The sequence below is a fragment of the Eptatretus burgeri genome, chromosome 2 (assembly GCF_056783735.1).
Source record: "Eptatretus burgeri isolate ZD-2024b chromosome 2, Ebu_testis_v1, whole genome shotgun sequence".
Lineage (NCBI taxonomy): Eukaryota > Metazoa > Chordata > Myxini > Myxiniformes > Myxinidae > Eptatretus > Eptatretus burgeri.
Window position 1 is genome coordinate 95089145 of NC_140962.1, and position 27926 is coordinate 95117070.

Sequence of the window (27926 nt, forward strand, 5' to 3'; positions counted from 1 at the left end):
CTTGGGATCCTCGGGTCCTGAGTTCAAATCCCGCTCAGCTGTTGAATTAATACCAGGTGGGGTTAACTTGGCCTGTCATCCTTCCGAGGTCGGCAAAATGAGTACCAGTGCACTGGTAAGGGGGACACTGCATCAGCAGCATAGCTGCATCCCAACCAATGATGCAACCAGCAGCCACAGGCTGCACTCGATAGAGAGAGAGATAGTCTGGCAGCCATTTTGGATTGAACGAAAATCTTAAAAAATAATTATTTCTCTTGAACCGCTTCATCAATCGACATGAAGCATCAAAATTATGATTTCGTCGTCATGAGGAATATATGTTTTAAATTTCAACCTGATTGGATGCATGCTCTGGCAGCCAGAATTATTTAATATTTTAAATCTGGGTTCAGGGATTTAAATCAAACTTGGTACAAGTATGTATAATGATGTAATAATGTGGGCAGAGGCATATCTGTCAATGTCGAAGAGTGCCCTTCAATTTTTTTTGAGATCTTGTGCTCCCACAACCCCATGCGTAGCATGCTTACCTCGCGAGTCTATATTATAAAGCATGAGTGTGTCTCTGTCCATCTGTCCATCCCGAAACTTCTCCCTCAGTTTTGGGGCTCGCCCCGCCAAACCTTCTGTGAAACTTTTTGGTGTCCCAGCTGGTGTTCTAAGATGGGTAGGAGGTTTCATAAATACCTCAATACAATTAGGATTTTAAAGTCTCAATCTGTACGAAACTGCTCCCTATCTGGATGTAATGTCAGAACGGCATTTATATTCGTTTACTACAGGAGTGTTTGTGATATTGTATTTTGTTATATTAATGGTATAGTATTAATTTGTGCTTGGAATGATGCTGTTTGGAATTAAAATATAGAGATCGAGTTTAAGGGAGAAGGAAATTATGTTCGGGTTTCCACCCATGACATTCGTGGATTCAGCATTTCCAGATTCGCCATTGACATCATGGAAATATTACCCACCTTACTTCTGTTTGGCTCAGCCGCAGTGTTTTTTTTTTTTTTGTTTTTTTTTTTGCTCAAGTCCTTCACAAACCGGCTGTCCATGCCTGCCGTTTGACTGAAAGTGTCACAGGAATTTGGAATTTATTTGTTCATGGTTTGGTTTTTGCCGTTTCCGCAATGTGTGTTTGCTTTTGGGCTCCTCCCTTTCATGGCATGCGTACCTCGCTAGTTTATTATCTACCTAAATAAATCACAGTGTTTGTATTTGTGTATTTGTCTGTCCCTCTTCACTCAGACGATTTATGTAGGGTTTTAAAGGCCAATTTTTTCATAAGACTGTGTGTTCACCACGGTCTATTTGTCAGGATAAAAAAAAAATACTCGAAAAACATTTTTCATAAAAGATTCCGGGCCTTAAGAGCGGTGTATAGAAGCGTTTCAAAAAAATAACAATAAATACAAGGCACAGGGAGGTGAAATTCACTGCACATGATGGGCAACATGTGCAGAATAAAACAAGTGTTTATTTATGTCCGTAGGATGTCGAATAAATAAAGAAGATAGAAGCACACCTGAAGTGAAGCCGAGGATTCATGCTGGTACGCTTACGAGGCCGTACCGTCGAAATGAAATGTCCCAAAAGATAAAGAAAACAGGATCACATTTGTATATGTAGTGTTTTTTAAAAGAACACTTTTTTGCGATGAAACATCATATCTTCCAGTCTCCTTGAATATTTCGAATAAAATATTCTTTTTGGCTTTTCTTCGACTGCTGTGAGTATCTTGTTCGTGGAATGTTTCGAACGTGCCATGCAGGTTCCTCCTTACACCGTGGGGTTATTCTGTTCAGGAATTCCTGAGATGGCTGTTAAACTAATTTTCCAGCATGCTTTAAAAGTTTCTCTCTCTCCTCCCTTGCACCCCTTCCCAATAATGGACAGGAACTTATCTGCAATTCAGGACAGAGAGATCTGCTGCTATTCCATCTCTTGCAAAGAAAAGGATAACATCGGTAAGGATATGTTGGCTGCACATTTTGGCCTCCAACGGTGCTATGAGGGTCAAATCCCCCTCCGACATTTCCCCCATCCACTTTGTGTGGAGTATTATATATTGTTAAGCTGCATATTCCACTAAATGACTGCATCTTCTCTGTATTAGCTATTTATTTGTCCTTCCATTATGATGCGTCGTGAGTTGTGCAGGTTTTATGTTCCAAATGCTGTAATTCTCGTAAAGCTGATTAAGTGCATCGTCTGAGTTGCAGTGTGAGAGCCTCTGACGCATGCTTTGCAACGTTGTGCGATTATTCGGGATTTTAACCATTTTGGGCTGTTTGATCTTTTGTCGAAAAGCTTTTATATATTTGTTTTTCCATTGTTGAACTTTCGCATCCTTGTCTTATCTTGAATTTTTTTGCCCAAGACCATAATTGTACTCAATTCCTCATCTGTGGTTTGTTGTTTGTCAGATATCACCCTGCAATGGTTGGTACAGCACTCGAAGTCAAAGCGAAACTGATCTTCCTGTTTTCCTGCCTTGGATCCACTCTTGCTTGATTGCTGTCCTCTTGGTATTGAATGCATTGCTCAAGCTCTGCCATTGTGGCCTGGAATCATGGATGTTTTTTTTTTGTTTTTTTTTCTATTTAATATACTTGTTTTTTGTTCAGAAATGTTTTACAGTTAATAATCGCACATATTTGCTGTGAAGCTGTACGTTTCAAAATCACTCGCTCATGATCTTTCACGCATGTCTGTTTGGGTGTGGAGTTTCTTGATGTGAGGGTATTGTATGAAAACTTTATTTTTATCCTGCTTTTGCTTGCCTTTTTCATCATATGAATGGGAAATCATGGACATTAATTATATCCACTGAAGCACAGTAAGAGGTGTGTGTGTGTGTGCGTGCGTGCGTGCGTGCGCGCGTGCGCGTGCGTGTGTTTGTTTTTTTTTGACTGTGTTTTATCGCAAGTTTGTTTTACCTCCAAGTAATTGTGGACATAAACTTGCGCTTGTACCAAGGCCTGATGTTTTGCACACAATTGTACTCTACTGCAAGTCAGCGCAGAAAGTTTGCTGATGTTTCAACATGTGTTCATTGGGCCGTAATCTTAACAAAACCTTCAATATTTTTCTTTGAAGAGCTTCTGATTTACTTCAACTGGTTAATCTGTTTATATTATGAGAGCAGCAGAAGGTTTATTTTATTTATTTATTTTTGAGCAAGAAGTATTTTTGAAATCGCCAATTGGTTTGCTCGTCTCTGCAGAATGTCCGCCTTTGCTTGTGCGATTGCAAATTTCCTTGGTGATGGCATAATGCTCGCTTTATTCGTGCATCCTGTGCTGGAATGTCAAAATGCGTGTGTGCGTGCTTCCACTCGTTGGAAGGAGTCGTGTTTCTGTGTGCAGTGTGAGTGCGCTCAGTCGGTGAGTTTTGTCATGAACCCTCGACCTATATTTTTTTATGCGCATCTTGTTGTCCTGGACACGATCCTTAAATGTTTGTCCACTCGCCATCAAGATGTGGATGACATACTGGTAGTGTCAGCCAAGAAAGCAAATATTTGACTGCCTTATTTGACTATCTAACCTAACTGAACCCCCACCCCGACCCAAGCTGAGTGATTCGTAACTTATTTCTTACTTGATGGCCGAAGCTCCACTGCAGTGCCACGACTGACAGTGTCTACATGTACACGATGTATTGAGGCGGTGTGTAAAGCTTCTCCCTCCTTACTTGACTGTTAACACAACTGCTCAAACATGCCCCCCGCTGGATTCCTGCCTCCATGAGGGTGTTTTGACTCGGGCTTGATTGCTTCTCGTGTTTGCTTGCATTCTTATCCCTACTCATCCCAGAATGCTGTACTTTGCATCAAATTACTCTGCAGATTAAACATGGTCATTACCGCAAAGTGACATGTGATGCTGCTTTGTGATATGTTGAAGAAATGCCAAGGCATTCCCCTACAACACACATGCTTTCTTTGCACATGGTATTTACCTTTAGTTCTCTTTTTTTTGTTGTTTGTTTCATTCCCTCCAAGACCTGCTGTAATTTGATCTTCCTGACTGATGACTTGTGCTGACCCTTCATGCAGGGTTTTGCACTATGCTTAAACTTGTCTCTGGCATCAAATAACTATTGTCATGTTTGTGTTTGATGTAACTTGCAAATAAAATATATAATGTAAATACTTTATATGGATTGCAGGAGGTTGTTGTGTTCTTTTACTTTGCAGTAAATTTTGAAACTAAGCTTACCTGTTTGCACTTTTTACAATTGCTGTACCAATCTGGCCGGTGTTCATTATCTGCATCGATGACTCGTGTTGGCCATCGCCATTCAACATAGTGCTCCTTTTATGCCTCGACTGTCTGGTTTGAAGATGACCTGTGAGCAATGTGGTTTGACTCTTGTCTTCCAAACCGGTTGATTCTTAAGTCGCTTGAGAGAATTCTAACCTTAATTAGCAAATATCTGCCTAATTTGGTGTATTTGTGTTGAATAAAAGGCTTAAAGTGAAATGAGTCAAACTTCAAAAACGCAATTGCTGGATCTTGTTACAATTTTCTTTTGGACTTTACATTCTTGTATGGGGAGGGAGGGGTGGGGGAGATGAGACAACATAAAACAGTAAATTCTTCTGGGTATATTTATTGTCTTGGTATATGGTGGTGGTGGTGGTGGTGGTGGTGGTGGTGGTGGTGGGATGAGGGGTGGAGGATTATAGACATCAGAATTTCATTATTTTCCTTCTGAATTTAATCCCTTCCTCCCCCTATAGATGACCCTCCATTTGCTCTCAATTGACATGGAATTTCATTTGAAAATCATTTTCTGCTTAAATAAAGTATTGCTTCATTATGTTCTACTTTAAAGGCCCCAATTTTCCCACCTTAGTGTGGAGCTGACTCAAAAACGATTTTGTCATGGTGCTGATGACGACTCACCTACTCTTCGTGAAGGACACCGTGGGATCGTTAACGTACACCACCACCAGTGCTGGCAGATTGATCTTCTGGCTTCATGTCCTTCTAATGGACATCCCATGAGAAACACCAGGTAACATTTTATCGCTGGGTAGAGATTTGACCCCAGATAAGACGGCTCAAAGGTGACTGCACATACTTCTAGTCTCGGATATCCTGCCCATGCAAAGTAATTGCCCAACTGGTGGTTTTCATTTCCAGAAAGCTATTGTTTGACCCAAAACATCAGGATTGTTGAAGTATGTCGGTGTATTTATTTCTTTATTCTAACACAAATTGAAAAAGAAGAGCTTTTTATTGTCGAATAAGCATAGCATCAACCCTGAGGTGTTGTTTTTGAATAATAAAGTTCTTTCTGTTTCAAGGTGGTCAAAAAAATATCCACAAGACACCCCCGTTTTACCCCTCGTATGTTACTGCATTTCTCTTGCAGCTCATCCACCATGCAGTGGGACACGGGGTTGAGCAGTCGCGTCTATGTACGTGTTAGTGTGTCTTTCCAGTCCAAAACCTTTTTACTATTTGAGCTTTTGTCATCAAATTTTCCACAAACCATTATTATGACAATATGGAGAGGACTAATATAATAGGATTAAAATGTCAAAGGGTAAAGTCATAGTAAGTGTAAGTTGTCCTTCTCAGCCAATCTGCCGCTCAGTATGAGATAGCCACGTTTTGCAATTGCTTGTTTCTTTATTTACAATTTGAGCTTTTGTCACCAAACAATTATTAATGAGAATGCTAATTACTTCCTCCACCAAAAGTTTTGTTCTGTTCTTGCTCTTGGCAGCTTGGCTGCCAGGGTAGCTACCATTTCTTGAAAGCATGGCTGTGCCACTGATGCTGTGCCCCTTGACCAGAACACTGGTACTCATTTTGCCAACCTCCGAAGAATGACAGGCTGAGTCAATCCCACCTGGTATTAATTCAGCAGCTGATAGGGTTAAAACTTCAGACCCTAAGATCTTGAACCAGCCATCCTCACCATGAAACCAACACCAGGCTTTTGACTGAAGGTGGACGGAGGTGATGTTTTTACCCTTTGTTTGTTTGTTTGTTTGTGAGCAGGATATCTCAAAAAGTTGTGGACGGATGATAGCAAAACTTGGTGGATGAGTTGGGTGTTTGACAAGGACAAGCCGATTAGATTTTGTTTCAGGTCTGGATTCAGATCTGGCCTATCAGTGGGATACAAAACGTAAACTGTTCAGTCTGGTGGAGATATGTGCTCTCTCGAGTACCATTCTCGTTGTTGTCATTTTGCTCCGTCTTCTGTGCACAAGGTCTTTCCGTTTGTGGCTCGTCTCTCTCTATTTCATTTTCGTAACCCATTTTACGCCACGCTGTGCATCACAAATTACATTCGGCCTTGATGAGTGACGATTGCTGGAGGAAATTAAAGTAATCGACAACACTGAACTCAGCGCTACATTGAAACGAAATAAATTGAAAGCACGGATTCGGAGAGTAGACCTGACATGCAGCTGCATTACAGCATGACAATGCATGGCCTTACACAAGTGTGCGGACTGAAGCAATTGGTCGTCTTGGTTTCATCATCTTACAGCACACACCATACAGCCCCAACTGTTGAACGTTGAACGTGGCCCTGACCGTGGCATCACTGCGTTGAAACCGGGCCAACTCACGAGAATGGCGGAATCTAGTGCGGTCGCGGAAGGAGAACGTCGACCAAAGCCCAAGAGGGAGAGCAGCTGAGCGTGAGTTGATCACGCAGCGCTGGGAGTGATCTCGACGGCAGGACTAATAAAGAGTTCAGGATGCTGGAGTCGGATGCGCTCAGTCTCGTGTTGATGTGTGGGAGTGCACGGTCCTCGGTCCTGAACCGGCAGATCCTGCTGCTCTAGGCATTTGCAGGGACTGCTCAACATTTGTGGACACGGTGTAGATGATCCTGTCACTGCTGCCCATGCTCTGTGTGCCTTAGCTGAGCTATCCTTGAGCTGAGGGAGTTCCGAACTTGGGCGCGTCTCGGCAGTACATTTTAGAAGTATATTTTAGTTTTTTAAATAGGTAAAGTAGAGTACTGTAATGCATCAATGTAGATTTTAAAATGGGTACATTACTGTATCAATGTACCTTGTGAAACCCATCCACGAAAATTATCATCATGGGGCTAATGGCCCGACAAAGATCAACAGAGATGATGATGAACTTGGCTCTGTCAGATTTTCATCTCTTCCCAAAAGATGATGTCAAGGCCACTGTGAAGCGACTGTTCTGTCATTTGAATGCACAGTGCTATTGTGACATCACAAAACTGTTTGCACATTGGCAGAAATGTGTTGTGTTGCTCCGGTCAGTTCTGCTCAAACAGGTCTGCAGCACAGAGATAGTTGATCGTTCTCCCAGGAGTGACCCTTAGATCTCTCGCATCAATGATGTGCTCTTGTCTAAGTGGAGCCAGGACTGTGCAGTCTTCCATCATGTGTTTTGTTGTGTTGTTCGGCCTGGCAGAGGTTGCGGGTGTTGTTAGTGGTGTCATCGAGTCTGTGTTTGTTGTGTTAGCTGGGGATGGTGTTCACAGTGGATGTGTGAAAGGTGAACACGATTGTATCTGGAGAGTGGTTGGCCTGTGTCATGGATGGGTGGGGATTTACTGCCCAGGACACTGTTTTTGGCCTAGTTTGTTGACTGCCTTTATGGTGATGTGGATGTGAATGTGTTTTTTGTAGTTTGTCGTTCATTTGGGGGATGTTTTGGTGGATGTTACTGTGGTGTCGCTTTAAAATGTCTCAGGGCCTCTGGGTGGTTGTTCATGTGGGGACAAGGGTGAAGAGGGTTGGCACTTGTCGTTGCAAGGAATTGTGCACCTCTTATGTACAAGTGGTGCAGAAATGTGTTGATTTGCAGTGGTGACGATGTTGAAAAGTAAATATGCACCGTGGTAGAATAAAGATCGATGTGTTTTTATTTTTATTATATCGTGGTTGCATCATTGCTTGGAGTGTCGCTTTGCCACTGATGCAGTGCGAGTGCTTCAAATAAGCCCGCACTCATTTTGCCGACCTCGGAAGGATGACAGGCTGAGTCAACCAGTCTGGTGTTATGTATCGATGCAGCAGGTGCTCAAATTCAAGACCCTAAGATCTTAAGGTAGCCACCTTAACCATTAAGTCAACACCAGACTGAAGATTGATGTAAGTATCTGTCTTTGTTTCATTCAAATATTCTTACCTGCTTTGAAGTGAAAAGGTACAAGGCATTACTTTTCAGCATGACCTCGCACTGAGGAACCTGCAAAGCTGAAAAAACCCTGTCGGCATCAGCACCCAAAGGACTTCATCTGATCAAGTTTACAGTGAGTGAGGTACAGCGGGTAGGGTTGAGGAATTGTTGAAAATTGGCAGAGAAGGTAAATCTGGCACGACCAACAGTACAAAGCTTTTACCCTGCCTTAACCACGATGCTCCTCAACTCCCACCTGTCCTCATGACACTGAAGGGATGACACCACAATCAAACACCACAGTAAAACACCACAATCCTTTTTCAAATTGGTATCACGACATATTTTGACATTTTTCCATCTCAATCCCACAACAAAGAAAATACACAATTACACCAACCCACGCTACAAATCGACAACTACCTCTAACTTAGACATCTACATACAATTACACCAACCCACGCTACAAATCGACAACTACCTCTAACTTAGACATCTACATACAATTACACCAACCCACGCTACAAATCGACAACTACCTCTAACTTAGACATCTACATGCAATTACACCAACCCACGCTACAAATCTACAACTACCTCTAACTTAGACATCTACATGCAATTACACCAACCCACACTACAAATCGACAATTACCTCTAACTTAGACATCTACATGCAATTACACCAACCCACGCTACAAATCGACAACTACCTCTAACTTAGACATCTACATGCAATTACACCAACCCACGCTACAAATCGACAACTACCTCTAACTTAGACATCTACATGCAATTGCACCAACCCACACTACAAATCGACAACTACATCTAACTTAGACATCTACATGCAATTACACAAACCCACGCTACAAATCGACAACTACATCTAACTTAGACATCTACATGCAATTACACCAACCCACACTACAAATCGACAACTACCTCTAACTTAGACATCTACATGCAATTACACCAACCCACGCTACAAATCGACAACTACATCTAACTTAGACATCTACATGCAATTACACCAACCCACACTACAAATCGACAACTACCTCTAACTTAGACATCTACATGCAATTACACCAACCCACGCTACAAATCGACAACTACCTCTAACTTAGACATCTACATGCAATTACACCAACCCACGCTACAAATCGACAACTACCTCTAACTTAGACATATACATGCAATTACACCAACCCACGCTACAAATCGACAACTACCTAAAACTTAGACATCTACATACAATTACACCAACCCACGCTACAAATCGACATCGACCTCTAACTTAGACATCTACATACAATCACACCAACCCACACTACAAATCGACAACTACCTCTAACTTAGACATCTACATGCAATTACACCAACCCACGCTACAAATCGACAACGACTTCTAACTTAGACATCTATATACAATTACACCAACCCACGCTACAAATCGACAACTACCTCTAACTTCGACATCTACATACAATTACACCAACCCACACTACAAATCTACAACTACCTCCAACACAGACATCTTCATGCAATTGTTACTCTTGCATCTATATTAAATATGTCGTGATGGCAATCCGTAAAAGGATTGTGGTGTTGTGTTGTAGTGTCATTCTTACCTTACCCATTCTGTGTCATTCCTTTTTGTCATTCCTTCCAACCTTGTTTGGTTGTTTTTGGGGGGGATTCCATCCCGACATGTTTTTTTTTCATTTTTAGCTCACCTGGACTTCTGTCCAGTGAGCTTATGCAACCGAGCAGTGTCTGCAGGTGAGTGAGTGATTCGGTCAGTCGGTCCATAAACACAGCTTGGCCACAAGCTTCATCTCTGATGCTGAATGAAGGTTTATTGACCGCATCAAAATCTGCGCTCATTAATTGGGTTTATTTGGGGGGGGACAGTTTGATCCCCCAAAACAGGTGCTTGCTCTCTTTTCTGAAACTCCACACAATTTCGATGAAACTTGACCACAACCTTTATCACCCGTGATGTACTGATAGATGTTACTGGCCATGTGAAAAGAGGCCTCTGCGATTGAGCAACGGTCTGTTGTTTACATACCACCCAAATAATTATGTGGCGTTCTCTCAAGTAGCCTGGTGCTGGCTTAAGATCTTAGGGTCTTGAGTTCTTTCCCCGTCGTGTCGTTGAAATATCACCAGGTGGGTTGATTCAGTCTGTCATTCTTCTGAGTCTGAATGAAACTGCCTCGGCAGCCCTGTGTGCCTCACGGCATGAAAGGAATGGTTAAATATATCATTCTCTCAAGCAGGGTTTTTACCGCAGAGGTTACACAGGTCTTTGCTATTATTTCCAACTATTTTCTCTGAAACGGCTCGACCATGGACTATAAACCCATGTCATCATAAAGGTCTTTGTTCGTGGACTTCCAGGAATCTCGTGACGTTGTGAAAGAAAACATCCATCATTATTTATTTCTTACGATGTGTATATCTGCATCAGGAAGAAAATAATTGGTTTTGAGTCTCGTGGCCATTTCAGCATTGTAATTCCATATCTGTCTCTGCATATCTCGCTGGATTGTGATTTGGACAGGTGACCCTGATGGGCCATGACTTGTAGGAGCTGTTTTGATTGGGGTTTCTGTGAAGTCAGTGATGGCATGATCGGATCCTCATCAAAATCTAACCAATTCGTCCTTGTCACACGCGCACAACCTGCAAGCCAAATTTCGTCCGAATCCGTCCACAACCTTTTGAGTTATCCTGCTCACAGACAAACAGACAGGTGTGAAAACATAATCCCCGTCCACCTTCGGTGGCAGAGGTAATAATGTAATAAGAAGAACCACCTCGAAAAGAGAAGCAATTGAGATGTAGAAAGTTGAAGGATAAACAAAAAGAGTAGATGTGGATACGATGCTGAAGAGTGATAATGCTGGTGAGAAAGGTGAGAAAGAAAGTGAAGAAGGTGAAAGTGAGGTTGATGATGGTGAATAAATACACAAAGGCTGTTGAGAACCCTGATTGTGTTTGTAGAAAGAGGATGAGAAAGATAAAGATAAATGGTGCACTTTCTTATCAAGAAGGATAAAGATGGCGAAGATTGGTCATGGGGTGCTTAACCCTTCCTTAATCATACTCATCAGGGTTTTTTAAATCGAATTGTTGGTGCAAAATTGTTTGCATTTGATGAGGATTTCTTGTTTCAAATTAATTTAAACAATTATGATAACCACCACTCAGGCGTAACCACCGTCCAGATACGTTCAGAGACAGAAGGAGGGGGTAGAGACAGGTGTGGGAGGATGCTGCACTGTATTATGAGGGGGTGGAGTGAGGATGGGACAGATTGAGAGGGGTGGGGAAGTGGGGGGACAGGAATTGGCAGAGAATAAATTGTGCTTTATGAACAACACACCTCGTTTTTAGCCCACCTATTCGAAGAACAGAGAGCTATAGCGATACCCCGGGCGTGAGCGTGAAATGCTAAAGTTTTTGGTGCAAGTTATTTAGTAGCTTGCCATTCATTTAATGTGTACTAGGATGCTGATATTTGGCATGGAGGTTCCTTTGGGGTATATTATTGGTGTAGTGAAGTTGAAATTAAAAAATAATTTCAAATGTTTTAAATTTTTTGAACTTAACTTTTTTGTAGCACATCAACGTTAAAGTTTTTGGTGCAAGTTATTTAGAAGCTTGCCATTCATTTAATATGTGTACTAGGATGCTGATATTTGGCATGGAGGTTCCTTTGGGGTATACTATTGGTGTAGTGAAGTTGAAATTAACAAATAATTTTAAATATTTTTAAAATTTCAACCTAAGATGGTGTCAAAGCCACCCAATGCTCGCCTGTTTATACTAGACGCTTGCCATTCATTTAATACGAGTAGTAATGCCCGGCGTTGCTCGGGCTAGGAATAAAGCCCGGTGTTGCCCGGGCTTTCTTGCAAATTTCCTGAATAGCTGTTAGCGGTTAGGGTTAGCGGTTAGGGTTAGTGTTAGGGTAGCTAACCCTAACCCTAACACTAACCCTAACCCTAACCCTAACAGCTTGGTGTAGCAGAGGTAAACAGCGCCCGGGCAAAGTGGAAATTTGCGTCCCCCATAGGCCTTAAACTTGAGTGGATTTGAATGGAAAATCCCATAAGGGATATCGATTTATCGATTTTTTTTCGAATATCGGAAGTGTTATGGAAAAAATTTATAGCCAATGACCGAAGTTGGACCAAAAGCCATAATCGTACTGAATTTGAATGGAATCCGTTGGAGTTTGTGAAAATGCATCAAAACGAATTTTGAGGGGCCTCTTAAGGAAGACAATAATATCATTAGTATATGTGCCAAATCTTGTTTCATTTCATGCAGTAACAAAAATCTGATGGTGGAACAAAGAAAGGGGCGTGCCGAAATATTAATATAGATGTGTACGAGTTTACTGATTACAATATACAAATACTTATATTGCCTTAAAATTATTTGGATCAGACTTCACTGCAATGCTTTATAAAAAAAATATTATTAGACTTGTCTTTTAAAAACGATAAATGTATAAACAGGCGAGCATTGGATGGCTTTGACACCAACTCTCTGGTTTCATTTTCTGTTCCTAACACACACACACACACACACACACACACACACACACACACACACACACACACACACACACACACACACACACACACACACACACACACACACACACACACACACACACACACACACACACACACACACACACACACACACACACACTTATACAGAATTGGCTATTCCTGATACAAGAAGAAGACGTCGTGCAGACCACGATACTTGCAAAATGCATAAAACAAATTTGACCTTAGAAATAACTGGCTCGTTGAATTCAGTGACCTGAAATGTAAATTCACTTCACATTTCATGTCAATCAGATGAAAATTGAGGATTTCAGAAATCCCAACTTAGTTGTTGACCTTGGGCAACATGGATGGGGCTTATCAATTATTTTTTTTTGTGGGCAACAATATATTTTCATGTTCCATTACCTGTAAAAACATTTACCGAATGCTCGGTCTCTGGAGACCACACAAGGAAGCTTTGATTCTTGACCTTATAAGGTTCAAGGTTGATAAAAAAAAAATTCCAAGGAAGAAAATTATGCCAGGTGTTGGCTTAATGGTTTGGGATCTGAGGATGCTGAGTTCAAATCTCACTCGGCTGTTGAATTAATACCAGGTGGGGTTGACTCTGCCTGTTATCCTTCCGAGGTCAGAAAAATGAGTTCCAGCATGCCGGTATCCTGTGTCGGAGTGGCGACCCATCCGGGATTGTGCCCAATAGCCAAGGAGACTGCTTAGGCAGCACCAATGCTCTGCACAGAGTATGGTTCCAATGGATGGATAGATGGCAGATAAATTACCCTTTCGAGCCCTTTTGAATTGCCCTTTAGAACCCTATAGAATTACCCTTTAGTACCCTTCGTAATTACCCATTAGAACCCTTTGGAATTAGCCTTTAGAACACTTTCAAATTACCTTTTAGAACCCTTCAGAACTCCCCTTTGGAGCCCTTTTGAATTTCCCATTAGAACCTTTGAGAATTACCCTTTAGAATCACCATTTAGAACTCTTTAGAATTACCCTACAGTGCTCTTCAGAATTACCCTTTGGAATCCCTTATAAATACCCTTTAGAATTACCCTATAGTGAGTGCTCTTTAGAATTACTCTTTTGGAACCCTTGAGAATTACCCTTTAGAATTACCCTACAGTGCTCTTTAGAAATAGTCATTTGGAACCCTTTATAATTAACCTTTAGAATTACCCTCTTGAATTAACCCTTAGAATCACCCTTCAAAATCACCCTTTAGAATCACCCTTTAGAATCACCCTTTAGAATCACCCTTTAGAATCACCCTTGAGAATCACCCTTGAGAATCACCCTTGAGAATCACCCTTGAGAATCACCCTTGAGAATCACCCTTGAGAATCACCCTTGAGAATCACCCTTGAGAATCACCCTTGAGAATCACCCTTGAGAATCACCCTTGAGAATCACCCTTGAGAATCACCCTTGAGAATCACCCTTTGGAACCCCTTATAAATACCCTTTAGAATTACCCTATAGTGAGTGCTCTTTAGAATTACTCTTTTGGAACCCTTGAGAATTACCCTTTAGAATTACCCTACAGTGCTCTTTCGAAAGAGTCATTTGGAACCCTTTATAATTACCCCTTACAATTAACCTTTAGAATTACCCTCTTGAATTAACCTTTAGAATCACCCTTTAGAATCACCCTTTAGAATCACCCTTTAGAATCACCCTTTAGAATCACCCTTTAGAATCACCCTTTGGAACCCCTTATAAATACCCTTTAGAATTACCCTATAGTGAGTGCTCTTTAGAATTACTCTTTTGGAACCCTTGAGAATTACCCTTTAGAATTACCCTACAGTGCTCTTTCGAAAGAGTCATTTGGAACCCTTTATAATTACCCCTTACAATTAACCTTTAGAATTACCCTCTTGAATTAACCTTTAGAATCACCCTTTAGAATCACCCTTTAGAATCACCCTTTAGAATCACCCTTTGGAACCCCTTATAAATACCCTTTAGAATTACCCTATCGTGAGTGCTCTTTTGGAACCCTTTATAATTACCCCTTACAATTAACCTTTAGAATTACCCTCTTGAATTAACCTTTAGAATCACCCTTTAGAATCACCCTTTAGAATCACCCTTTAGAATCACCCTTTGGAACCCCTTATAAATACCCTTTAGAATTACCCTATCGTGAGTGCTCTTTTGGAACCCTTTATAATTACCCCTTACAATTAACCTTTAGAATTACCCTCTTGAATTAACCCTTAGAATTAACCTTGAGAATCAACCTTTAGAATCAACCTTTAGAAACCACCTTTAGAATCACCCTTTAGAATTACCCTTTAGAATCAACCTTTAGAATTATATTATACTAGCGGAAACCCATCACAGACAGATTCCGAAGGTTGACTATTGCCACTATGTGCGATGCACTCTTACAGGTACGAAGTTTCTTTCAGTCCAGGTCACAGTACCGAGAAAAACTTGACGCGACCGCTTGGAGGAGCACAAAATTGGTCCTTCAGTATTAATATATTAGATAATTAACCTTTTGAATTTACCCTTTCCTACCCTTTAGAATCACCCTTTAAAATTACGCTTTAGAATAACCCTTTAGAATTACCCTTTATAATTATACTATATAATTACCCTTTATAATTACCCTTGAGAATTAACCTTTAGCATTAATCTTTAGAATTAAGTTTTAGAATTAACCATGATAATTACCCTTTACAATTACCCTTTATAATTATACTATATAATTACCCTTTATAATTACTCTTTGGAATTATCTTATTGAATTACCCTCCATAATTCCCCTTCAGAATTAACCATGGTGTGTTGGAACGCTGCTTGTTCTTCATTTTTGATGGATGGATGGATGGATGGATGGATGGAAAGGACATTGACCAATGTTGAAGCCTCTTCTCCGCTTAAAAAGGCTTTTTTTGCAACCACTGGAATTTTTGTCTTTTGCATTTTCTTTTAATGGAAAAAAGTGTTTTTCAGGTGTATTTGACAATTTAAATCACTGTCGTCATACATTTGTATTAAGGTACATCTAAGCATCATAACAGTGAAATCCAAATGGAAAATTAGTGTATATTTGTGAAGTTACCGTGCATATATTTTATGATCATATGTGAGTCAGGTGGCCTTGGCCCACAACTAATAGGTGGTGCTACTAGCTACCAGTGGGCACTGGTACATTGGCTCCTTTCTTGAAATGATCAGTTTGGGGAATAGCATCTGATATGTCATATGTGAACCAAGTTTGATGCTTTTGCCACATTTTCAAAATTATAATAAAATCTGCCCAACGATTAAATGATACTGTTGCAGCACAACAAATGCAGGACAGAGTAGTCTCGTCTGACAAACTACGAGCCACCTTCTACAAAACCCAGGCTAATCTTACCTTGACCCACACAATCGCTTTTCCACGTCCTGTTGATCAGTGTGTGGATTGTAACCAATGGTTCTGTCAAAAAACACACTCTTATATCGACCCTGTGCATCACTCACAACAGAAAACCTCATCTTGCTTGTTTGTTTAGCAGGAAATCATGTGGGTTCCAGCCTGTCTGGCAGTCTTGCGAGGTGAAGGCCCTGTTCATTGGTACCTCAACTTCAGTCCATTTATTATGCAGTACAAATATCATGCTCCCAGGGCGATTCATCAATGTGTGTGCCATCCTTCAGATTGGCGTTAAACTGGGTGTCCAATCTCTCAGCATAAGTTTGTGGATGAGAAAGCTCTCACTGTGTCATTCACAAAGAGTGTAGGCAACCTATCATCAGCACCCTGGCTAAATTCCATACCTACAAGGGGGGGGGGGGGCACTGCAACAGCGGCACAGCCGCTCCACCTTTAACAATGATACAAACCACTGCAGAGATGTCAACAAGTCACTTGAGCCGAGTCTCAAGTCTTTGAGGTCAAATCTTTGAGAGTAAGTGTCAAGTTTTTGAAAGGCAAGTCTGAAGTGAAGTCTTAAGTCTTTGATGGAAGTCTCAAGTCTTTGAGGGTAAGTCTCAAATCTTTGAGGGCAAGACACAAGTCAAATCTCAAGTCTTTGAGGGTAAGTCTCAAGTCTTTGAGGTCAACTCTCAAGTCACTGTAGTATTACTTCAACTTGTCATGTTCCACATTTACTTATACACCTTGTTGGTTTGCAAGCTATCAAGGAATTAAGGCACAGGGCTTAGGTTATTGCAATATGTGTTGTGAAAAGCTGTTTAACTCATTTTGATTTGTCAACTCCATACAGTGGACATTTTCTGCTTTGTTTCTAGCAAATTTGTCCGCAGCCTGAAGAGGTACAGCTCTCCCCTCTCGGCTGGTGCTCCTGCCTCTCACCTTTCTTGGCTTCATGCTGTGGAAACCAAGGCATTTTGGATCATTGGTATCTCCCGTGATGAGGCTGAGTGTTTGGGTCTCTCACTGCAGGCAGGTCAGTGGTCTTTCTGTCTTTTCCTGTCTTCTCTCTGGTCTCCCCCCCCCTGCTCTGTTTGCTCCCCCTCCCCCATATTTTTGCTGGCACTCAAGGTCCACCAGCAACCCCCTTCTGGTAAAACTACCAAAATCACGAATCACTGCTCACCTTCCCTCTTTCATTCCTCTTTTTTTTTCCTGCCTTTGGCAAAAACTCCAATGCTCTTCAACCCCACTCTCTTCAATCCCACTCTTCCCTCCATGTCTTCAAAACAGCTGTTCACCACCATCTCTTATCTTCCCCATCCAAAACCATGATCTTTTCTACCCCCGTTAATCCACCCCAAACCCACCTGCTTCAAATTCCCTGCCTTCCTTCCCGAAAGTTCCCTGTCGTGTAAGGTCCTGAAAGTCCCTGTGGTGCCCATCTTGTATACCCCGTGTTCCCCGCCCCATCCCTCTCCCTTCCACAGATCTCTTAATGTCTCTGTTCCCCACTGTTTTGTCCTTCCCTCTCCCGTCCCTCTTGTCTCATGCCCCCCCTTGCTGTGCATTGTATGTTAGCTCTCATACGAGCCTCAACAAGGTATACAAGGAAAAACATTCTGTTGAATTAACTTCTCATGTCGAGTGTACGTACTTTTAGGCGATTCCATAAACTGAGACACAGTCGTTAAAAAATAAACTGACATCAAACTATACACATTTGGTATTTTTGAAATGCCTATATATTAAAGTATGAAACGAACCTTTTGGAATGAAATGGGGTTGATGGAAAAAATATATATTTTTTCCCCGTGGGATGAACATGATAATTTTTTCCGAGACGTTTTGGTCGATTTTTAAAAAAAAAATCAAATCAAAATAGGTGGAATTCACAGGAATATTACTAGAAATGTTTCGTTTGGTTGCTATACCCAGGAGATGGGATTCATAATACTGGTAGAAACGCAAAAAAATAAGTTTTTTTTGGAGTTATAACAGAAATATATGATGATACCATCATCAGTGATTCATATGTCTTGTACAACAGATCACAATATATGGAAGAAGTTTGAGCCCTTCAAGTAAGCTATAACGATTATGATGATGAAACTCATATTCTATTGACTTCTTCACAATACTACAATAGCAATCTGGAAGGCCACATCAGTCATGCTTGCTAGTTCACACGGCATAAGATTGGAAAACTGGATTTATAATGATGTCCTGTACAACCGAGTAAGTTGTACAGGACATGGACGTCCATGTCCTGTAAGATTAGTCATCAGAAACGAGTGTGAAGATTCAACAATAGACGGTGGGAGTGTGACGATTGGTTTCAGAGCTCCCCAGCACGAGGACCTCCTTCTTTTTGACATGTTTGACTGACTGAGCACATGCATGTTCACAGCCTGTGATGGCACATCACTAGACATTGACAGAGGTGAGTTGATTTCTCGAACTTGATCCCTGGGTGTGTCAGTTTGTAATAGGTCATATATCATACTAAAACACGCAAGTTGGCGGTGTCTGTCTTTTTTGACTGCGATACATTCGGTCGTTACTTCTCCAATCTCAACCAAACTTGACAGGAGAACTAAGGGTCACACAATGGATGTTATAGCAATTTAACTCCTCCCCCCATCTCCAAGGGGGGTTTATGCCTTGCACGAACATCATGTTGAGGTGTGTAATAGGTTATCATGGCTTTCATGGGGCCCACCTTCAGGATGTAAAAACTATTATAACCACAAACGGTTCGGTCAATTCTTTCCAACGTGCAGTTGCATTTTCGTTTTCGTACAATTACATTTCTGTCCAACGTACAAGATGAAAGACTTCCACGTCTCAGCAGATGAAATCCGTGAACGTATCAGCAGTATCAATCGCTGGGGAGAAGTAGACGTACCCTCTGTCAACGGCATTCAGAAGACGCACGTTGTCCACCATTATTTTGAAAAATATGTCACCAAACTGTGAATCAGTGCCATCAAAACCGAACCATCAATCATTATAGATCATAACATGCCATAGAGTGAGAGATCTGGTGATGGCTCCACTTTCCACAATTCCAAATTCCTGATTCCAACGCAGGTGCTGCTGCTCCTTCTGATAATTTTTCCCTGGGAGATTGGTACGTGGTGGTGTATGATGGAGAGAGGTTCCCGGGGGAGATTACGAACAATGTCGGTCAGGATATAGAAGTGCAGGTTATGCACAGCACCGGAAACAACTTTAAATGGCCGGAAAAACTGGATACTACAGCCAAGAGAACATCCTGAAAAAAATTAAAAATCGAACCACCAGTGGTAGTTGGGTTGAGGGAACACTTCAAATTTTTGACTTCGAAAACAGGCTGAAAGGAACAATAATTATTGTCCAGGACATGGATTTTTTGGTAATTTTCTTGAGTATCAGTTTAACTGGTGGAGTACCAGGAGTGATTAATTATAATCGGATTCATAGTTTTGAGTACCAGTTTAACTGGATTGTATGATTTAACTGGAGTTAACTGGATTCTTCATGCATGATAGCCTGAAGATTCATTTTTCAGTCCAGAATACGTTTTGTTGCATGTTTTGTTTTCAGTTGCTGTCAGAGTACTGAGAACGATCCAGACTTTATGGGGTTCTCACTATTCAGACCATACTCAACTGCTGTAGATATTTTGTCACAGTACATGTATAATTTATTACATGTTTCCACCATGTTACATTCTATATCAAGTTTATTACATGTTTTAAACAAAAATAACTGATTTTATCGCCTCAAAGCGGACAAATATTGATAAGGTGAAAACTGTCCTGTAAGACAGGTGTCAAAAACTTACCCCTCTAATTTATTATCGATGAAATGATAACTTCAGTTCATGTTTTGATGAGGCAGACCACTTGTCCAACAAATGTCAATACAATTTTCAAAGGTCAGTAAACTCACAGACTTTTTATTATTACTGCTGGATGCCAGATTTCATGTCAAGTTTTTATACTTTGGGATCGAAAATATCACTAAATGTCCTGTACGACAGTTTACGGAATTGCCCTTGAACATATTGTTGTGGTTCTTCCAGTTGTTGTCATGACAATTTATGTCGATGCTTTTCGTGGGGCAAAATAATCCACAAGGCTGGAGCACAGTGTACCCTCATGATGGGCCTATTTGAATGTTCATCTAATTTTCCAATGGTAATCTTAGCCTCAAACTTCACAATTAATATTTTCTCTGCTCTGCAGTATTTTCTCTCCACTTGCTGCAAATACGACCATTGACTTATCAGTGGCCAAGAAATCGACGGATTTGGATGAAACTTGGTGGACAGGATGGGTGTGTGACAGAGGAGCAATTGATTCGATTTTGTTGAAGATCCAGATACTATAAAAATTTTAAAGTTATTCTTCACCATTGAGAGATACGGCCAAAAATAATGCTGTTTCCATTCTGGGTTGTCCACCATTTTGGCTTGGTTTGGCATTTCATAACTGGAATACAGTTGGAGTCCCACTTTGAAAAGAATAGTGTTTGGTTGTGGTTCCCCGATCTGGAGTTCCCTCAACGACTACATTGGTATAGGTTGTCTTAAATGCTTTATCACAGATTTACAGAGATAGAACAGCAAGCAAAAGGGGATACAGGACAAAGGTTTGATATCAGCCAGCTTTTTTTTTTTATTTCTTAAAATATCCACTTCACAACATCAGCACTAACAGTTGACCGAGGCAGCTCGAGCAGGGCAGAAATTTGATGAACTAACTTGTTGGAAAGGTGGCATCCTATGACAGTGCCTCGTTGAAAATCACTGAGCTCTTCAGTATGGCCCATTCTGTTGCCAATGTTTGTCCATGGAGATTGCATGGCTGTGTGCTTGATTTTATACACCTTTTAGCAATGGGTGTGGCTGAAATAGCCAAATCAACTAATTTGAAGGGGTGTCCACATACTTTTGCCATGTAGTGTATCAGTGTCATGAAATCCTTGATGGTGCTTCCTGAATGAGAAACTTCAATGGATTGCCAGAATAGCTGCCAACATGCTGATCACAATGACTGTCAAATTCAACTGCCAAGGGGCCGAGGAATGAAGAGTAGGAAGCACTGTATAAATGTTTCTGATGCTGGTAAATGGTATATCACTTGTGCTTCTCTCAGTGGAGCTCATCTCAGTGGAGCTCATCTCTGTAACACATTTGATGAAGAAGAATAAGAATAATGTACAGTTGCATTTGCTTGAGACTTTTGAATACTGGAGATATTTCGGTTAGTATTCTGGTGCCTGGCTATACATGTCCATGAGTAGGCCTTACCTTTATCAATGTTGAGCATCGCCTCCGCGAATCCTTCTTTCATGTCGGACAAAGAAGCACGGAGCACACGACATTTGAACACCCCTGTCATATCTGCAGATGCTACAAAATGGATGGCAATTTGGCCTTTATGGACCTGGCCCGAACGCCAAATGCCACTGTGGTTGCTCCAACCTTCGTCATAGCTCAAAACCTGTGAGAGAAAAATCGGGGATATGAAGCAGTATAACTGAAGCAAGTAGAATTGGTGTTACATCAATCAATTCGACCAAAGCCCAACTGTCCCCTCTTCCCTCCCCTTCCCATATCATCACTACTCTGGCAGACCATTTACTTATTACATGCATAGTGGAGTAGTGCTCAAAATGAGAATATAAAAAGAAGGGAGGATAACAGGGCAGGTGAAAGTTAGGGGAATGCAGGAGTGGGGAAAGAAGACTGGGAGTTGATAATATTCAGGGGAAGCAAGGAAAGGGGCATTTATGGAGCATGTGGGAGGGGAGTTTGGGAAAGGAGATGGAGGGGCTCATAATTCGTCGTATTTGCATATGTAACCCCAATAGCAGACCAACATTAGGCCAATGTTGGCAATAGATTGGCAACGATCAGAACGGTCACAAGCGGATTTCCAAGATCAGTCCAACGTTGGCAATATGGTGTTAAAACGACATCGATTTGCTAATGTCAGTATTATGGTGTAAAAACAGTCCAATGTCAGTAATATGGTGTAAAAATGGTCCGATGTCAGTGTTGTGGTTTCCCGCCAGTCGGCGTGCGGGTGACCGCTTCTAGCCAATGGCGGCCGCTCTCACCCACCGAACGGACAAACCTAGTCGCAGCTTTCGGATCAACGCCAAAATCCAGCTACGGGTGTATCTTTAATCACACCGAAAATCAGCCAGCTATTCTGTCCGCGCGCGACAGAGTCCGATCGCCGAATTGTCGATTTACCTAATGATGCACGCAGACAGAAATGCCGGGGTTTCACACCTCGACGGGACCTGCTTGGAAACGAGCCGCTAAGCAGCTCGCTCTGTTTGCGATTTGCCAAGCGGTGTATATCGCCAAGCCCCGCTGGATCCTATTACTTTATCGGCTATTAAAAAGCCAGCTAAAATCCCGTACATAATAATGGCAGTCAATGACAGGAAAGGACGCAACGAACAGATCACATTCACACAAGGGCATTTATTACTACTAGTACGGGCCCGTAGGGGCGGGCCCGTAGGTGCGTAAACGACAACTGGATCGGGGCATTATTTCAATTAGATTGGACCAACCGTATCATAAATGGCCATAACTTGGCAAACACTCAGGTCCCCAGCGTCAATTGTGACGTCGTATCAAACGAAGAAGAATTGTGTTGTCCTGTCATTGGTCGACAGATAAATGGCCGTAACTTGGGAACCGCTTGTCCGATCGATATCAAACCTTGAAAAGCACATCCACGGGGCCCCGGCAATATTCCTGGCAAGTTTCAGTCAGATCGGGCCATCGATCGTGCTAAATAAATTAATATACAAACATTCATTCATTGTGACGTTATTCGTGAGGTCATAGCACCGTGTCTTGTCATTGGCCGACAGATAAATGGCCATAACTTGGGAACCGCTTGTCCGATCGATATCAAACCTCGAAAAGGCACATCTGCGGGGCCCCGGCAATATTCCTGGCAAGTTTCAATCAGATCGGACCAGCGGTCGTTGAGAAACTGCGGTCGCAGACAAACAGACACACACACATTACTGGAATTATAGATAGATAGCACGTATGCAAGCAATGGGGGTAAGGGAGCAGGACACGAGCAGAAAGAGAACTACAACCGTTTGTCTATAGTTATTATGTACAGTCACTTCTGCAGTTTTCCTTATGGGACTGGCGCCATGAACACACGCAAAAACCCAGAAAAGGAAAGAAAGAGAAAACGTGACCATATGGTGAGTTCCCCGAGCTCGTATCCTCCACGATCCGACTCCGTACACGATCCAAAGTGACTCCGTCACGACCACCCACCAAATCCACGCGTCCAGAGAGACTGCGAGAGCGCGCGCGATGCAGAGCCCAGAGAGAGAGAGAGCGCGATTGTCCTCAGCACGTCTTTTTATAGCCAAGCCCCGCCCCCTTTCGCCTCCCACCCCTTCTTCCAGCGCGCACGAGAAACTTCTCGAAGGAAGCGTTTTCCCGCCAAATTGGGGCCGTTCCCTCGCCACTGCGCCGCATTCCGTGTTCCTTCTCGTTTTTCTCCTGGATCAGGCCCTTTCTTTTGCCTTTTCCATAGCTTTCGTTGCTTTTTGTTCCTCTCTCAGGGTTATTCGTTGGGGGAAGGGGTGAGGCTGTCGTCCGTTCTCCCTCGATGAATGCCAGGCTTCTGGAAACCATGTGCTGAGGTGGAAACGCGGTGGTGGTTGTGGTTGAGGCGGTTGTGATGGTGGTGTGGTTGGGTGGTTGTGGTTAAGGTGGTTGTTGTGAAGGCGGTTGTGGAGAAGGTGGCTGTGGTTGTTGAGATGCAGTTGGTGGTGGAGGTGCTTGTTGTGAAGCGGTTGGTCCAAAATAGAGATAGCAAAAGAAAAACACTACCTCAAAGATCACAGCCCTGCTGCACGAATAAAACCCCAATGTCAGTAATATGGTATAAAAACGGTCCAATGTCAGTATTAAGGTGTAAAAACGGTTCAATGTCAGTAATATGGTGTAAACACAGTCCAATGTCAGTATTATGGTGTAAAAACGGTCCAATGTCAGTATTATGGTGTAAAAACGGTCCAATGTCAGTATTATGGTGTAAAAACGGTCCAATGTCAGTATTATGGTGTAAAAACGGTCCAATGTCAGTATTATGGTGTAAAAACGGTCCAATGTCAGTATTATGGTGTAAAAACGGTCCAACGTCAGTATTATGGTGTAAAAACGGTCCAACGTCAGTATTATGGTGTAAAAACGGTCCAATGTCGGTATTATGGTGTAAAAACGGTCCAATGTCAGTAATATGGTGTAAAAACTGTCCAACATCAGTAATATGGTGTAAAAACGGTCCAACATCAGTAAAATGGTGTAAAAACGGTCCAACATCAGTAAAATGGTGTAAAAACGGTCTATCGTCAGTAATATGGTGTAAAAACGGTCCAACGTCAGTAATATGGTGTAAAAACGGTCCAACGTCAGTAAAATGGTGTAAAAACGGTCCAACATCAGTAATATGGTGTAAAAACGGTCCATCGTCAGTAATATGGTGGAAAAACGGTCCAACGTCAGTAATATGGTGTAAAAACCGTCCAACGTCAGTAATATGGTGTAAAAACCGTCCAACGTCAGTAATATGGTGTAAAAATGGTCCAACGTCAGTAAAATGGTGTAAAAACGGTCCAACGTCAGTAAAATGGTGTAAAAACGGTCCATCGTCAGTAATATGGTGTAAAAACGGTCCATCGTCAGTAAAATGGTGTAAAATGGTCCAACGCTAGTAAAATTGTGTAAAAACTGTCTGTCAGTAATATGTTGTAAAAATGGTCCATCGTCAGTAAAATGGTGTAAAATGGTCCAACGTCAGTAATATGGTGTAAAAACGGTCCATCGTCAGTAATATGGTGTAAAAACGGTCCATCGTCAGTAATATGGTGTAAAAACGGTCCATCGTCAGTAATATGGTGTAAAAACTGTCCAACGTCAGTAAAATGGTGTAAAAACGGTCCAACGTCAGTAAAATGGTGTAAAAACGGTCCAATGTCAGTAATATGGTGTAAAAACGGTCCAATGTCAGTAATATGGTGTAAAAACGGTCCAATGTCAGTAATATGGTGTAAAAACGGTCCATTGTGAGTATTAAGGTGTAAAAACGGTCCAATGTCAGTATTATGGTGTAAAAACGGTCCAATGTCAGTAATATGGTGTAAAAACGGTCCAATGTCAGTAATATGGTGTAAAAACGGTCCATCGTCAGTAATATGGTGTAAAAACGGTCCATCGTCAGTAATATGGTGTAAAAACGGTCCATCATCAGTAATATGGTGTAAAAACGGTCCATCGTGTGTAAAATGGTCCAACGCTAGTAAAATTGTGTAAAAACTGTCTGTCAGTAATATGGTGTAAAAATGGTCCATAGTCAGTAAAATGGTGTAAAATGGTCCAACGTCAGTAATATGGTGTAAAAACGGTCCATCGTCAGTAATATGGTGTAAAAACGGTCCATCGTCAGTAATATGGTGTAAAAACTGTCCGACGTCAGTAAAATGGTGTAAAAACGGTCCAATGTCAGTAATATGGTGTAAAAACGGTCCAATGTCAGTAAAATGGTGTAAAAACGGTCCAATGTCAGTATTATGGTGTAAAAACGGTCCATTGTGAGTATGAAGGTGTAAAAACGGTCCAATGTCAGTATTATGGTGTAAAAACAGTCCAATGTCAGTAATATGGTGTAAAAACTGTCCAACATCAGTAATATGGTGTAAAAACTGTCCAACATCAGTAATATGGTGTAAAAACTGTCCAACATCAGTAATATGGTGTAAAAACTGTCCAACATCAGTAATATGGTGTAAAAACTGTCCATCCTCAGTAAAATGGTGTAAAAATGGTCCAATATCAGTAATGGTGCTAACGTCGGTCCTACATGGCTGGCCCAGCTGCTCACGCCTTGCAGGTAGTGCTACCCACAAACATGTCCTGCACACAAAAGAACCCACAGCCATTGGAATATAAATATCATAAAACATGGTATGGGTAGAAATGCTTACTCTCGTTTCATTTCCATCGTTTGTCTTGTGTGACCATAAAATGATGATATCCCCTGCAGAACTCCTTTTTATTCTTGTCTTTTTTCTCTTCCTTTGCAGTTTTTGTTCTGAGATTTCATCATCAACGTCATCACCAGTTTGTTTTTCTTGCCCAAACACATTATCTCCATGTTCAAGGTTCTTGTTGGCTGTTTCCCTCTTTATCTGTTGAACACCGTCATGTGTGCCTTCTCTCATGCCGAAATGACAGGAGAAGCTGACATTCTCTCCAGGGCTCGCTGTGAGCTGTTGGGGAGAAATCGACACATCCAAATGAAATGCGCGATGTAAACCAGCTCCCTGGATCTCAGGCACCAACACTGCACACCACACTGGTCACACACCATAGCTGTGAGATACAGTTCATTCCTCCTGTCCGATTTTAACATGTGTTATATGTCCCTTGATTTATGGGAAATCGTTCTCTTTACGGGTCATTTATAAAACAATTGTTTTCTCTGTTTCATCAACATAAATTCTTTTCTCAATTCAATGTGGTGTATGTATGTTCACCATGATGTATTAGATCTGCCGATTACAATCACTATCTGCTGATGTTGATGAGCAAGAAAAACACAAAACATTTGATATGCTACAAGTTCTGGAAAAAGACCATGCATGGGTAGAAGAGGATTCAAGTTAGGTGTATTCAACATGAAGAATAAATGGTGTTTTAACTCGAATTGTGAGCAGTGTTGTCGGCTTCCAAGCAGTCCGAATCTGTCACCCACCTCGAGCCAAATTCACACATTTTCTAGGACAATCCATCGTCAGCAGGAGAAAATACATAGAATACGTTCCTTTTTTGTGGACCATTCAGCATCAGCTGGCCAAACTACGTCTAGAAAGCACTTATTTTGTCAAATTTCAGTGTTTTCTGATTGGGTAACATCTTCGACCAATAGTGAGCCTCCAGAGTTTTTAAGAGCAGAAGCTTCAAACTCACACTTCAATATCTTTAAGCCCAAGGGGCACTTCAGCTGTTCACCAAATTTCTTGCGAATCGGTTTTGAAGTTCTGGAGAAGAAGATTGGGTGGACAGGATGGCCGAAAAGTATGCACACTCACCTCTGAGCTGTCTCGGCTGCATTTGAATCCCAGGGCAGCTCAAACTGTCACTCTGGTGTCTCGCGTGCAGGATGAAGCATCATTGTGTGTGCCGTCCCTCGGATGGACGTTAAACTGAACGTTTCATCTGCCATCATTAGTTGGTGGAAGTCAACGATCCATGGTGTCCTTTGTGAGGAGTCTGCGAGCTATCGCCGGCACCTTGGCCAAATTCCAAATTCCTGCCTAACCTATCCTGGGACATTGCATCAGAGGCAACAGCCATGCCCTCAGCCAATGATGCTTCCCGCAGCCATGTGCGACAGATAAAAGACGAAAAAGAAGATTGTTTTATGTTTGCAATAAAATCCAAGATGGCCCCCCATACAGGAGAAAATAAAAAAAACAAAATCGGTTAAAGACCAAGTTCCAAAGATGTTCCACCAACATGTGCATAATTGGAATAGACAGCTGGAAGAATTGTTTTTCAAAATTCGTTTCACAAAAATCTGCGAAACTTGAATAATAATCTGAACAAAAACAATAGGCTTTCTAGAAGTTTGCTTGGAAGCCTAATAATAATAATGATAATAATAATAATCCGAACAAAAATAATAGGCTTCCTACTTGTCTGCTTGGAAGCCTAATAATAATAATAATAATCCAAACAAAAACAAAAGGGTT

At 41.6% G+C, this 27926-nt stretch overlaps 2 protein-coding genes and 1 long non-coding RNA gene across 5 annotated transcripts in view; 2 read left to right on the top strand and 1 right to left on the bottom strand.

Annotated features, from left to right (window-relative positions):
• LOC147032601 (ADP-ribosylation factor-like protein 8B) overlaps positions 1–4167 on the top strand; it is a 40618-nt gene extending 36451 nt beyond the window's left edge. The window contains exons 6-7 of the mRNA XM_085870354.1: positions 1903–1973; positions 2433–4167. Coding sequence (XP_085726480.1) covers positions 1903–1973; positions 2433–2482 — 121 coding nt within the window. The 3' untranslated portion in view covers positions 2483–4167. The remainder of the gene's footprint in view (positions 1–1902; positions 1974–2432) is intronic.
• A 526-nt stretch (positions 4168–4693) lies between these two features.
• LOC147032602 (uncharacterized) lies at positions 4694–26375 on the top strand. Its single transcript, XR_015055246.1, has 3 exons — positions 4694–5031; positions 17006–17163; positions 26256–26375. It is a non-coding gene; the product is annotated as an uncharacterized LOC147032602 (long non-coding RNA).
• Positions 20767–27926, bottom strand: part of LOC147032603 (uncharacterized) — a 33929-nt gene continuing 26769 nt past the window's right edge. The window contains exons 2-4 of one of the 3 annotated variants that reach the window (XM_085870365.1): positions 26157–26527; positions 21427–21619; positions 20767–21298 (exon numbers count right to left, since the gene is read on the bottom strand). In XM_085870365.1, coding sequence (XP_085726491.1) covers positions 21126–21298; positions 21427–21619; positions 26157–26527 — 737 coding nt within the window. In that variant the 3' untranslated portion in view covers positions 20767–21125. The remainder of the gene's footprint in view (positions 21299–21426; positions 21620–26156; positions 26528–27926) is intronic. The other 2 variants (XM_085870366.1, XM_085870367.1) reach the window with 2 other exon arrangements.